Here is a 15,648-nt window from a genome sequence, read left to right as displayed (position 1 = left end):
GTATGGGTAGGCTTGTTGGTGACAGTTTACTGGTACAGTTTCTGATGTTACTAGAAGACACAAGCTCACAATAAACCCCTGGTCCTCTATCTCTTACAATCTTTCTCTCTCCTCTTCTACAATGTGTTTCTTTAGCCTTAGGTGTATGAGTTAAACATTCCATTCCTAAGGGATAAAAACAATAAGGCTTACCTTACCTAATAAAAAAGTCTGATAGTTTATGTTATTTGACTAGTTATTGAATATTTGAATATGTTATTCAAATAGTACAATAAAGCTTATAGCATTAAATATATAATTAGCAATTGTAAATTTCAAATATCAAGGCATGAATAACAATTCAAAGGATTTAGGTATATCTTTTACCATTTAAAAATACTTTAGCATTCTTTTTCAGGTAAATTATTATGGTGATAAATTTCTCAGAATTAATACTTTTAAAAGCAATTATGGAACAAAAAATCAGAGACTTAACAAAAGCTTCTAGGTGTTATGAATTTCTGTTTGTAGATAATTGAAACCCATGCTGATGTTTGTTTCTGTTTCCTTTTTGTGCATTGAATATACATGTATAAATGGAATTCCATTTTGAAGGCATTTGATAAAGACTTAGAAGGTATTTATGGTGATAGAAGAAAAAGAACCTTAGTGTTGGGCAATTACTATCTTTTGCCCAGCAGCTATAAACATGAATTAAAGGATTATATAAGCTCCTAAATAAGGGAAAATATGGCTAATCATGGCATAGATTTTTAATTCATTATGTGCTAATTTCCACATGCACATTAAAATTTTGCTAATCTTGTTCTCTGTCTCCATAAAATAATAAACTTTTTTAATTTTTAAAAACTAATTTATTCTTATTTTAGAATGTTTGATATTGGGGAAGATTTAAATGCTCCTTTAATAATTGTATTTAATTTTAAATATTAAGTATATAAATACCAATCTGTTTATACAATACATAAAAGAAATATATGTGAACTGGATATTTACATTAATGGTTCAGTTGTTTGGGTATCAAAAAATGTTAGGTATAAATACAACTTGTAATGCAATTAAATACCATTTTTTGAAACCTGTCTTCTACTTTTTAAAAAGCCTAGTATATAAGAAGTAGCACATTGTAGATACTTATTTATAGGTCATAAATTGGTAAGAATTACTCAATTGATTCATTCCAAAAAAAAAGTTATTCAACACTGGACTTGCTATGTCAAAAGAGTTCATGTATTTGACTAAATTTATGAGAGCACAAGAAGATAATTAATAGAAATTTATCCTACTGTTATAAATTCATTTTTATTCCTTTCTATTTCCTTTATAACTTTTTGGACTTTAACATCTATTTCTCCTCCAGCTAAGCCATTAAAGTGTATGGGGGTCAGATAGAAATATTATATATCATCACTCCCTGACTGCTAAGCTGTATAATGTTCTGCTCTCATTTGCCAATGATAGGAAGTAATTAATTATGAATGTCATCATCATATAATTGCAATGAAAAAGTATCCTGAATCACTTTGTATATTTTAAATGACTTCTACAATGAGAGCTAAAAGTCCTTTTAGCAAAGCAGAAAAATTATTTTACATTAACTTTAGTTGAAATTTTGAGGAAATACATTCACAAATGAATACTAATATCGGCTATGTTATTTTTCTGCAAATAAGCACACATGAGGGAAAGAGATGTAACAGATTTTCCAACAAAACCTGCATGTCTACTGAGTTAAATATAACCATCCTATGCCTCACATCTAAAGACTAAACAACTTTAAAGATGATCTTAGCATTTTTATTTTGCACTTTAGGTAGTTGAGAATCTAGAGATGTTTATTCACAAGGAGAAACTTATCGTGCAAATTCTTTGACAGGAAACACAGAGTATTAAAAGTCTCTACCTCTGTCAATACAAAATATCACTGGGAGAGTACTTTCAAAGTAATTTATGTAATATGTGTGGCTTCCGGCGTTCTTCTCTATCTTCAAACTAATCCTTATTTGTGACCCCTCATCTCCCATATCCTCAAAAGAGAATGGGGCTTTTTCCCGGTTAGTGTCTGTGTCTCACTTTCCTTGTCTAGTTTCTCATTACTTTCCACTGAATTTCTTCTTCCATCATTCTTTATCTTCCCTATATTTCATCTGTTGAAGCCATGCAAATAGTCTCCATCATTAGAATGTCAATCCTGAGTCAATCACTCCTTCCAGCAGGCTCCTGTCCCAGTCAATCAACATTATAGATGGAATAAAGTTTTCTCACAACAGTGCTCCATTGAGACTGGTTTCAGAAGATAAACAGGAGCTCATTGACTCTTTCAGAAGCCTCCAGCATTTTTTCACATACTCTCACACAATATTGATACTACTTAGACATTCATAACAACCCAGCTCTCACAATTTTTCCCCCACACTTGCAATAATGACTCATGAAACTCATTAAATATTATTTAAAAATATCTAGGTCATATAACTAGGTTCTTCTCTGACTAGCTCATATTTAAGACTAACCTATTTATATTAATTTACATTCTGCCTTGTGGCTGGTTACCTGGGCTCAGGCACCATGCTTCTCACAAATATTTTAAACACTGTCTATATTCTACTGTTTACTGATTTATTTTCGTACATTCTTATTCATCAGATTTGCCCTCACAGAAATTAATGAAATTTTCTAGATATTTTATGTAAGAGTAATAAAATTTTAAGTAGAAATGAAATTGATCTAGAAGAATGTTGATTGAGTTTGTAAATATTACTTGATCAAACCTTAAGATTAAAAAGTAGTTTGAATTTCTGACATGAACTCAATGGCAAGCTCTTTGACCTCCCCACCTCCCAAGGGAGGAACAGCCCTGCTAGGCTACAGAGGAGGACTTTGCAGCCATTCCTGAAGATACCTGATAAAACAGGGTCAGATGAAAGGGAGGAGGTCCTCCCCAGTCAGTGGACTTGGAAAGGGGCAGGGAGAAGATTAAGGAGGGAGGGTGATATTGGGAGGGAATGAGGGAGCAGGATACAGCTGGGATACAGAGTTAATAAAATGTAACTAATAATAAAAAAAGAACCCCCACCCAAAAAGTAGTTTGCTCTTGAAAATTAGGAAATAAACTTGATAGTAGACAACAATTCTTCTAAAACTAGAATATTGTATACTTGCAATAGGTAACATTAAGGAAAATCAATACTGTCTACCTCAACTTTTTTTTGTCTTCCACTAGTTGTGTATTCTCTCTAAAAATGCATCTCCAATCTTTGGCTTCTAATTTAATGTTGATTATTTGCATGAGAATTCCCTGACAGTCTTTATCACCAGGAAATTTTAATGAATCTTCTGGAAGATCTTGATCTCAGCTGATTTCATTTCATGTCTCTCTGTCCAACGCAATGTCACTAACTCCAAACCATCTATCTAGATCCTACCTTGAGATTTTTTTTCTTTGTATGATTATATTGTCTTCCAACACTATTTCCAGTCATCTCAATTGAGAAAATTTTTAAATTACATTTTAGGTTCCTTTTGTCTTTTTAAATTTAATTTTATTTAATTAATTACACTTTATTCACTTTCTATCCCCCCCATGAGCTTCTCCTTCCTCCCCTCCCAATCCCACCCTCCCTCCCCGTTCTTCACGCATGCCCGTCCCCAAGTTCACTCATAAGGGAGGTCCTCCTCTCCTTCCGTCTGATCTTAGTCTATCAGATCACATCAGGAGTGGCTGCATTGTCATCTTCTGTGGCCTGGTAAGGCGGCCCCACCATCAGGGTGAGGTGATCAAAGAGCAGGCCAATCAGATTATGTCAGAGGAACTCCCTCTTCCCATTACTATGTAACCCACTTGGACACTATACTGCCATGGGCTACATCTGTGCAGGGTTCTAGGTTATCTCCATGCCTGGTACTTGGTTGGAGTACCAGTCTATAGGAAGACCCCTGTGTTCAAATTTTCTGGATCTGTTGCTTTCCTTGTGGGATTCCTGTCCTCTCCAGATCTTACTATTTCCCACTTCTTACATAAGATTCCATGTACACTGCCCAACAGTTGGCCATAAGTCTCAGCGTCTGCTTTGGTAGTCTGCAGGGCAGAGCCTTTCAGAGGCCCTCGGTGGCAGGTTCCTAGATTGTGTCCTGTTTTCTTCTTCTGATGTCCATCCTCTTTGCCTTTCCAAATGGGGATTGAGCATTTTAGTCAGTGTACTCTCTCTTAATAAATTCCTTTAGATGTACAGATTTTAGTAGGTTTATCCTATGTTATGTCTATATGAGTGAGTATATACAGTGTGTGTCTTTCTGCTTCTGGGACAGCTCACTCAGGATGATCCTTTCCAGATCCCACCATTTACCTGCAAAATTTCATGATTTCCTTATTTTTCATTGTAGAGTAATACTCCATTGTGTAGAAGTACCACAATTTCTGCATCCATTCTTCAGTTGAGGGGCATCTGGGCTGTTTCCAGCTTCTGACTGTTATAAATAAAGCTGCTACAAACATGGTTGAGCAAATGTCCTTATTGTGTACTTGAGCCCCTTTTGGATATACGCCTAGGAGTGGTATGGCTGGATCTTGGGGAAGTGCTATTCCTAATTGTCTGAGAAAGCACCAGATTGATTTCCAGAGTGGTTGTGCAAGTTTACATTCCCACCAGCAGTGGAGAAGGGTTCCCCTTTCTCCACAACCTCTCCAGCAGGTATTGTCACTTGAGTTTTTCATCTTCGTCATTCTGATGGGTGTAAGGTGAAATCTCAGGGTCGTTTTGATTTGCATTTCCCTAATGGGTGATGACGTTGAGCATTTCTTTAAGTGTTTCTCTACCATTCAATATTCCTTTACACAGAGTTCTCTGTTTAGCTCTGTTCCCCATTTTTTAAGTGGATTACTTGGTGTGCCGCTTTTCAGCTTCTTTAGTTCTTTGTATATACTGGATATTAGCCCTCTGTCAGATAAAGTGTTGATGAAGATTCTTTCCCAATCTGTAGGCGGTTGTTTTGTTTTGATGACGGTATCCTTTGCTTTACAGAAGCTTTTCAGCTTCATGAGGTCCCATTTATTGATTGTTGATCTTAGAGCCTGTGCTGTTGGTGTTCTGTTCAGGAAGTTGTCTCCTGTGCTGATGAGTTCTAGACTCTTCCCCACTTTTTCTTCTAACTGATTTAATGTGTCTGGTTTTATTTTGAGGTCTTTAATCCACTTGGACTTTAGTTTTGTGCAGGGTGATAAGTATAGATCTATTTGCATTTTTCTACATGTAGACATCCAGTTAGACCAGCGCCATTTGTTGAAGATGCTGTCTTTTTTCCATTGTATGGTTTTGGCACCTTTGTCAAAAATCAGGAGTCCATAAGTGTGTGGGTTTATTTCTGGGTATTTTGTTCAGTTCCATTGATCCACCATTCTGTTTCTATGCCAGTACCATGCAGTTTTTATAACTGTTGCTCTATAGTGCAGCTTAAGATCAGGGATGGAGATACCTCCAGATCTTTTATTGTAGAGGATTGTTTTAGCAATTCTGGGTTTCTTGTTATTCCATATGACGTTGAGAATTTTTCTTTCCAGGTCTGTAAAGAATTGTGTTGGTAATTTGATGGGAATTGCATTGAATCTGTAGATTGCTTTTGGTAAGATGGCCATTTTTACTATGTTAATCCTGACAAACCATGAGCATGGGAGATCTTTCCATCTTCTGATATCTTCTTCTAATTCTTTCTTCAGAGACTTGAAATTTTTTTCATACAAGGTTTTGACTTCCTTGATTAGTGTTACACCAAGGTACTTAATGTCATTTGTGGCTATTGTGAAGGGTGTTGTTTCCCTAATTTCTTTCTCAGCCCTTTTGTCTTTTGTATATAGGAGGGATACTGATTTTTTTTTTCCAATGCAGTTTATTCAGGAACCTTGAACAATCATCTGACCCTGGGGAAAGCCAGCCAACAGCTTAAATAGCCTCTGGGTAGCCAGCCCCAGCATGCCACTTGGGCAATGCAGATAGGTCCACATACATGGAAGCAAGCCAGATCCTTAGCCTTAGCCAAATGTGGAGTTGTTTGTGACAGAGAGCACTCACCATCGGGAAGGTGGAAGGCGGAAACCAGCTCCATCTTTAAGGCACGGCATTATGCAGCTCTCTACATTTCCCCCTTTTTGTTTTAGATGCATCAGGCAAGAGTAGAGGTCTGATCTCTGATATTAGAAATAAATTGGGACTTTGTACTGATGTTCATTTAGGTGTCATCCACCCAAAGAGCATCAGACCTGTCTGATACCTTTTTCTCAGAGGCGGGACCTGGAGCATCAACCCACATGCAATCAGACATGCTCTTCTCTAGGTCCAAAGTGGCTGACCCTGAGTGCAGTGCTTAGCCTCGCATCCTGAGCGTAACATTTTAGCTTTTTATGGTAGCCAACCATGCTTGGGGAGACTGTCCTGCTTCAATGGCTGTAAAGGCCTGAATGGTTATGGCTGCATTATGCTGTTGTGAGACTCTAATCTTGCATATATATCACAGGCAAACCAAGGAGACCAACACCAGAAGGCCTGCTAACGCTCCCATGCCCCCCCATTCCTTCAGATGATTCATGGCTGCAGCAATCCATGATGATAATCCTGTGGCTAGTCCTGCGTCCACTCTGGTAGAATTTACCGTGACAATGGCCACTCTCAGCTGCTCCTGATTTTTTAGAGTTAATTTTGTTTCTGGCCACTTTGCTGAAGGTGTTTATCAGCTGTAGGAGTTTCCTGGTGGAGTTTTTGGGGTCACTCTGGAATACTATCATATCATCTGCAAATAGTGATGATTTGACTTCTTCCTTTGCAATTTGTATCCTCTTGATCTCTTTCAACTGTCTTATTGCTCTATCAAGGACTTCCAGAACTATGTTTAAGAGATATGGAGAGAGTGGGCAGCCTTGTCTTGTCACTGATTTCAGTGGGATTGCTTTAAGTTTCTCTCCGTTCAGTTTGATGTTGGCTATAGGCTTGCTGTATAGCATCTTTACTATGTTTATATATGTGCCCTGTATCCCTGATCTCTCTAATACTTTAAAAATGAATGGATGTTGGATTTTGTCAAATGCCTTTTCAGCATCTAAGGATATTATCATGTGGGTTTTTTTTTTTTCAATTTGTTAATATGGTGGATCACACTGATGGATTTCTGTACGTTGAACCACTCCTGCAAACCTGGGATGAAGCCTACTTGATCATAGTGGATGATGTCTTTGATGTGTTCTTGTATTTGGTTTGCGAGTATTTTGTAGAGTATTTTGTATCAATGTTCATAAGGGAGATTGGCCTGAAATTCTCTTTCTTTGTTGGGTCTTTGTGAGGTTTAGGTACCAAGGTGACTGTGGCTTCATAGAATGAGTTTGGTAATGTTCCTTCTGTTTCTATTTTGTGGAATAGTTTGAAGAGAACTGGAGTTAGCTCTTCTTTGAAGGTCTGGTAGAATTCTGCGCTGAAACCATCTGGTCCTGGGCTTTTTTTGGATGGGAGACTTTTGATGACCGCTTCTATTTCCGTGGGGGATATAGGATGATTTAATTGATTTACCTGGTCCTGGTTCAGCTTTTTTAAGTCGAATCAAACAAGAAAATTTCCATTTCATTTATATTTTCAAATTTTGTGGCATATAGACTTTGGAAGTAAGTCCTAATGATTGTTTCGATTTCCTCAGTGTCTGTAGTTATGTCCCCCTTTTCATTTCTGATTCTATTGATTGGGATGGTGTCTCTCTGCCTTTTAGTTAGCTTGGCTAAGGGTTTGTCTATCTTGTTGATTTTCTCAAAGAACCAGCTCTTGGTTTCATTGATTCTTTGAATTGTTTTATTTGTTTCTAATTGATTGATTTCAGCCCTGAGTTTGATTATTTCCAGCCATCTACTCCTTTTTGTGTGTCTGCTTCTTCTTTTTCTAGGGTTTTTAAGTGAGTCATTAAGTTGCTTGAATGAGCTGTCTTGAATTTCTTCTTGAAGGCCCTTAGTGCTATGAACTTTCCTCTTAGCATTGCTTTCATTGTGTCCAACAAGTTTGTGTATGTTGTCCCTTCATTTTCATTGAGTTCTAGAAAGACTTTAATTTCTTTCTTTATTTTTTCCCTGACCCAGTTGTCATTTAGTAGCAAGTTGTTGAGTTTCCATGTTTGTGTAGGCTTTTTGCTATTTCTGTTGTTGTTAAGGTCCAGCTTTATTCCATGGTGATTATACAGGATACAAGGAATTATTTCAATCTTTTTTGTATCTGTTGTGACTCGCTTTATGACCTACTATATGGTCTATTTTGGTGAAGGTTCCATGAGGTGCTGAGAAAAGGTAAATTCTTTTGTGTTTGGGTGTAAGGTTCTGTAAATGTCTGTTAGGTCCATTTGATTCATGACCTCTGTTAGAGACATTGTTTCTTTGTTTAATTTCTGTTTTGTTGACTTGTCCTTTGTTGAGAGTGGAGTGTTGAAGTCTCCCACTATTAATGTGTGGGGAACTATGTGTGGTTTAAGTTTTATCAATGTTTCTTTTACATATGTGGGTACCCTTATATTTGAGGCATAGATGTTCAGGATTGTAATGTCTTCCTGGTGGAATTTTCCCTTGATGAGTATAAAGTGTCCTTCCCCATCTCTTTTGATTAATTTTGGTTGAAAGTCTATTTTATTAGATACTAAAATGGCTACTCTTGCTTGTTTCTTGCGTCCATTTGCTTGGAAAACTGTTTTCCAGTACTTTACCTCTAAGCCTGAGGTGAGCAGCGGCAACTCCTGAAAAACACTGGCCATCCAGTGACTATACCCAAAAAACTGAGAAGGCTTCCTTCAGGAAAAACCATCTTCCTGCCAAGGGGATTCTCTCCACCACAGGATTCCAGGAACCACCAGAAACTAACTCCAAACACCTAAGATAGCCCAATGAGTACAGGCCAGCGCAAAAGCTCAACCTACAAAAGACAGAGCAATATGGCCTCTCCAGAACCCAGTTATGCAGGGGCAAGTAGCCCTGTACACCCCAGCATAATTGAAATTCAAGAAGATGACTTAACAACTATGCTCTTGAAGAGGATAACAGAAGAAACAAATAAAATGAGTAAAGACCTAGAGGAAGATAAACTCAAACAGATTATGGCCAGTACTAAAGAAATAGAGGAATTTGCAGCCAAACAGTTTGTGGCATTTAGAGAGGAAATGCCTACATCACTGAAAGAAATAAAAGAAACAGAGGATTATTCAAACAAACAGCTGAAGGAATTGAAGGAAAAACAGGATAATACAGTCAGACCGGTAAAGGAAATCAACAAAACAGCTCAAGATCAGAAGATAGAATTGGAAAAATTATAGAAAACACAAATGGAGGAAATTGTGGAGAGAAAGAAATTAGGGAAGAAAACAAGAACTAGAGAAGTTAGCACAACCAATAGACTACAAGAGATGGAAGAAAGAATCTCAGGTGTGGAAGATACAATAGAAGAAATAGATGTATCTGTCAAAGACAATGTTAAATCTAAAAAATTCCTGACACAGACCGTCCAAGAAATTCAAGACAACATAAAAAGACAAAACCTAAGAATAATAGGAATAGAGGAAAAGGAAGATTCCCCGTTCCAACGCCCAGAAAATATTTTCAACAAAATCATTGAAGAAAATTTCCCCAACTTAAAGGAGAGGCCAATAAGAATACAAGAGGCCTGCAGAACACCCAACAAACTTGACCAGAAAAGAAAATCCTCCCGCCACGTAATAATCAAAACAGTAAGTATACAGAACAAAGAAAAAATACTAAAAGCTGCAAGGGACAAAGGCCAAGTAACATATAATGGCAAACCCTTTAGAATCACACCTGACTATTCAACAAACTATGAAAGCCAGAATGGCCTGGACAGATATCATGCAGACCCTAAGAGAACACAGATGTCATCCCAGGGTACTATACCAAGCAAAATTCTCAGTCCTCTTAGATGGAGAAAACAAGATATTCAATGACAAAAACAAATTTCAACAATACCTACACACAAATCCAGGGTTACAGGAGACACTAGAAGAGAAAATAAAGAAAACTAACTACTTTCAAGAAAACAGGAAATAATTAACATCACTACAGTAAAACAAAAAGCAACCAAGCACACAACCTTATGACCACAGCCAACATCAAAATCAAAGGATCTAACAGTCACTGGTCATTAATCTCTCTCAACATCAATGGACTTAATTCTCCAATAAAAAGACACAGACTAACAGAATGGATGCGTAAACAAAACCCAGCCATCTGTTGCATACAAGAAACACACCTAAGTCACAAAGATAGACATTACCTGAGGGTAAAGGGTTGGAAGACAGCTTTCCAAGCAAATGGACTCAAGAAGCAAGCAGGAGTAGCCATTCTAATATCTGATAAAATAGACTTTCCACCAAAATTAATCAAAAGAGATGGGGAATGACACTTCATACACATCAAGGGAAAATTCCACCAGGAAGACATTACAATCCTGAATATCTATGCCCCAAATACAAGGGCACCCACATTTGTAAAAGAAACATTGATAAAACTTAAACCACACATAGATCCCCAAACATTAATAATGGGAGACTTCAACACCCCATTCTCAACAAAGGATAGGTCAACAAAACAGAAATTAAACAAAGAAATGATGTCTCTAACAGAGGTCATGGATCAAATGGACCTAATAGACATTTATAGAACTTTACACCCAAACACAAAAGATTTTACCTCCTTTTTTTTTATTGATCAAAACCGATCAGCTGGTCATTTCTTTATCTTTTGCCCTCACAATGTTTCATCAGGTCCAACAATTTAATTGACCTAGCCTACTTCTCACTAATGATCCTTCTACTTAGCTTGGGCTTTCTGGTTGGGTCGTTGGTTGGCTGTGCTGTTTCTTTTCTTTTTTTTTTTTTTCTTCGCTTCTCTTGTTTTGTTTTGTTTAATTCTGTTGTGTTTTGCTTTTGGACCAAGGCTCATTAAGCCCAGGCTAATTTCAGACTTCCTATGCAATTGAGGTTGTCCTTGGTTTCTTAATCTTTCTGTTTCTATCTCTAAAGCCTATACTTATAGTAGTGAATCATACCCAGCTTTACTGTTGATTTTCCTCCATACTGTTTACATAGTCAACAAAATACATGTTCTTTAATGTGAGATGTGTTTTGGAATTGTGTTACCCAGAGGTTCTGATAATTTCCCATTCTATGTTGCCATACAAGTTATCTGTATTTCAACCAAGCATAATTCTTTGCCATGACTCCTGTTCATAGATGAATTCTTTTATTTATTCTTTTGCTAATTTATCAATCCCAATGCCCCAGTGTTTTCACAATACCTTATTAAAGTCATGCTACACCTCTGCATATCACTAAAGACCTTTTATCCTAAGATACAACATTTCTCTTCCAGAAAACATCACATTCATTTAGGCTGCCCAAACACCACTTCCTGCTTTCTGAGTTATACTGCAGTTATCTGCATAATTTTCCCAATCATTCCACTCTCTAGATTGTAAACTCATTGAGGAAAGAGTCATGAAGTGTAGAGTTCATTAAATAAAACTTCATCAATACTTGATAAACTGTGTTAACCAGACAGAACTTTGCCAGTAATTAAAATAATTTATTAAAATAACTCCTAAAAGACATAGTTGTTTTCTTTTTAACAGATGAAGAAAACAGATTAAGAATAATAAAAATGAGGACCATTCTTCTGTCTCAACAGAAGCATACCTTTAATGGAAAGTAAACACACAGGAATAAATGAAGTACTTCTAAGACACCAAGGAAAATCCTACCATATTACTATAGTTTTTTATCACATACTAGAGAGGCTCTGAATAATTAAAGTGGTTTAAGAAGAGCCTTCTTTGTCCCCAAGTATGAATTACAAAAAGAAGAAAACTTGGTAAATGCTAGAAGTGAGTTCTACAGTGCAAAAGTAATTAGACTATCTTACCTTATAACTGAGATAACCAAGAAGTATTGTTTCAAATAGACTGATCAATGCCACAGAGACCTAAAAAACAAATTGTAACCTAATGAGAAAATGCAAGGTAAATAAAACAGGCTTTAATAATGTGCTACTAACTGTATGCAAATACGGGAGAGAGTGTACATATGTATACAAATGTACATATTGACATATGTACTAGTAGTACTAACTAATACATAAATTTCAATTTGTAGGTGAAGGGATAAACACAATATTTTACTATCTGGTGTATTATAACCTAATTTTCATAATTTCAAATATTCTCAATGAATATTTTTATTCATTGTCCTAAATATAAATACGGGAGTTGAATATTCATACTGACTAAGAGGGCATTAAGCATAAAGATTAGGATTAGACACAATTGATTTTCTCAACTACATGACTGCTTAAATAGGTGTTTCACTTCAGAAAACCAAAACTACGGTTCAAACTGAGTATATGGAATCATTTCATTCCACCTCAGGCCTTTCATGGCAACATCCTTGAATTCACTTTAAAAACAGGCCATTTTAGCCATGCAGGATGCTTCAAGATTACATAACAGTTCCGTGACCAATTGTGCCTTTATAGCTGAAACTGCTCATTTTGTGCATTTGAACAAGCTCCTTTCACTGTGTGCTCTGCAGCACATACAGTCTTTACTGCTACTATCAGAAAACACTGGAGCAAAAAAAGGGAATAGAGAAATTCAGAAGTTATTCTTCAGCAATGTGTTCTTTATTACGTAAGTGAGCTAATTACAGTGTTTTCCTTTTGTGAGATGAAGGACCACATACATTCCAGCAAGTACTCTCCACTGAACTACATACCCCACCTTCTCATCATTTAAAATGGCCACTAGAATAAAATATGCAAATGGGAAATGATTCAAATATCAAGTACATTTATTGTATAATTAAGATTTCATCATAAATAGAAAAAATATTTCTTAGATTTTAAATTATATTCCCTAATAAACTGAAACTTTTGAATTTAAGTAAACAGTAAACATGAGCACAATTAAAACAGATGAATGCCTAGCAAACCCAGTAAAATCTATTTACGGACACGTGCAGCTGGTCATTCTTATAATAGGAATGTAAGAATATATTGGTTTTTCTCCAAAAATCCTTTATTATACTTATCTATGCTTATTTTCTAATAGCTGTTGCTACATGATCTCTAAAAAATTCTAAAATCTTACTTTACATACTACTCAGAACAGTACTTAAGTTAAATAAAAGCAATTTTAAATTTAAATAAAAGCAACTGTATATCTTTATAAAATATTAATTTATTTTTAAAGAATGATATAGGAGTTACATGAGAGACTATAAGATATTTTAACGACCATTTAATTTTTGATAAGTTATTTGGGAAGGATTATTTGTGTTTTAATTGACCTTGCAATAGAAGTCAGTGTAAAACAAGTTCCTCAGCCTACTAACCCTGGGACCCTTCATACAGTCCCTTCTGTTGTGCTGACCACCCAACCATAGAAATATTTTTGTTGCTACTTCATAACTATAATTTTGCTACTGTTATGAATTGCAATGTAAATATTTTGGAGATAGAGGTTTTCCAAAGGGCTGTGACTCATGGGCTGAGAAGCATTGCTGTAAATCAACATAATTAAGTTCACTTAAGCAAAGCATAAGATGAGCATAGAAATATTGATACGTTGGTATAATTACACTGCATATTTATAATCATCCGCTACCGTGCATTATGTGGAAAGAATTGGCATGGCGTTTTAGGGCAACCAAGCCCCTGATCTAGAATTGTGTCACTACTACTGTACTAACAGTTGAACACAGGCAATGAATCATAAAGGTTTTCCTGAAATCTCTAAGTCTTCTTTGTGTTAGTGATCCTAGCTTTCATTTAATTTGAACTTTTAAGATCTAACAGAAAGAAAAAAAAAATCTATACTGCACAAACATAAGAAGTGACAGGGTCTTATAAAAACAATGCTGTGCACTAAGTCTAATAAAAGCAAGGGTGAAGGCCAGCCAGGGCCAGCCAGGGCCAGCCAGGGCCAGCCAGGGCCAGCCAGCAGACTGTGGGGAACCCGGACTCTAATTCAGGCATGCTTTACTCCTGTGGTTTAACTTTTTTTTAAGACTCTGCTGACCTATCGCATTTTTTTTTTCCTTTGCCTTTAACGTAATCATCTGTGTGGCTTCTAAGCATATACATTTATTTATTTAGACTCAACCACATCGCTGTAAATTAAAAAGTATCAACATCTATGGTACCTGACCCCTCCTAAAGGAGTGACATGAATCTTGTAAAGTAATTTGGGAAACTTGGAGTGTTAGGACACTGATTGGCTTTTTTTCTTTTTTAATCTTATAATGCTCGTTAATCTAGATTGCAAGAAAAGTCTCAAAAGATACAACAAGAAAACAAGAAGAAATAAGTCAGAATGTTAGCTGGTGATGTGCGTCAAAGCAAACTCGGTTTGAGCATCAACAGTTCACTTCCCAATTCTGTTTCACTGTGAAACATGAATAAATCCAGAAATATATGAATAAATAAACCTGTACATAACCTGTAAGCCCCATAAAGGTAGACTTCGGTTAACCCAAAATATGTGAGACCTATGGAAAGAAAAATTTTAGTTTTAGTTTTTTTTCAAATGTGAAAAAAAATCCATTTGTATACAAACTTTGATTCTATTTGAAAATATTAAAATAGCAAGTAGGATATAAAAGACAATAGAATACAACCATGAACATGAGAAACATGAAATGTTTAATGAAGTTAGCTTTTTTACTAATATTCATTCATCTAATATTCAATTCAATAAAAACACATGACAGTTCAATTTTCATTTTTATCATTGTTAATAGTAAATGCAAAATAAAACAAGCCATTAGTTTGATATGGCAGAATGACAGGGACATCACAAAAAAACTTTGTTCCATTTTCCACTAAAAATTCATTAAAGGCTCTTCTAAACACTGTGGTATTATTTAAAGTATTTGTAGTTGGATAATACAAAGTGAACAACATAAATAATCAGAATAAAATCCATAACTAAAAGTTTATTGTATATTGACAGTTCACATTTGCATTTCTATAGAAAGATTTAACTTAACACACAAAAATCAAGGTGACTGATATCAGTATAGACTATTATATGAGATGATGTCCTCATGTGCAATAGGTTCCCTGAGAGTCTTCTATAAATGCTATACTTTCTGTTAACAAAATGTTCAAACTCTCCAACGAACAGAATAATAAGAGAACCATAAACTCTCCCGCTTTTTGCTTGCTTTAAAACATTGTTACTATATAGTACTCTAGAGTGTTACAGTACCGCTTCTATCTGGCTAAATAATATCTTCAATTACTACAACCCAAATGGGGGATTTCCTCTCAAAGGCTGGTGTGCTTTTATCACTGCAGATTTCAGGAAATGGCTTGCAGTCTGTTGTATCTGTACTCAGACACACTGCTCTTCAGCATTTTCAAGCACTTTACCCATCAGCCACTACTTCAAAATCCCACCAAGTACGTGCAGAATCTGTCTACTTTACTTGTCCCCTCACTGACACCTTCATCTAAAGTACTGTTTTTGTTTTTTAACTTGGCCCTTTCTAGATATCTCTAATTTCTAAAGCCTTCCAAAATCAACTTATTTGTCTCTTACAATTTTTCCATTAGAATTGCTTATTTTTTATTAC

At 35.9% G+C, this 15,648-nt stretch overlaps 1 protein-coding gene across 2 annotated transcripts in view; it reads right to left on the bottom strand.

The window, feature by feature from the left end:
- Positions 1-15,648, bottom strand: part of Kcnt2 (potassium sodium-activated channel subfamily T member 2) — a 383,380-nt gene that overhangs the window by 247,406 nt on the left and 120,326 nt on the right. For both annotated transcript variants that reach the window (XM_060364407.1, XM_060364409.1), the window contains exons 4-5: positions 14,511-14,559; positions 11,939-11,998 (exon numbers count right to left, since the gene is read on the bottom strand). In XM_060364407.1, coding sequence (XP_060220390.1) covers positions 11,939-11,998; positions 14,511-14,559 — 109 coding nt within the window. The remainder of the gene's footprint in view (positions 1-11,938; positions 11,999-14,510; positions 14,560-15,648) is intronic.

The sequence above is a fragment of the Meriones unguiculatus genome, chromosome 11 (assembly GCF_030254825.1).
Source record: "Meriones unguiculatus strain TT.TT164.6M chromosome 11, Bangor_MerUng_6.1, whole genome shotgun sequence".
Classification (NCBI taxonomy): Eukaryota; Metazoa; Chordata; class Mammalia; order Rodentia; family Muridae; genus Meriones; species Meriones unguiculatus.
Note: the sequence above shows the minus strand (reverse complement) of the source record. Positions and strands in the feature narration are given on the sequence as shown.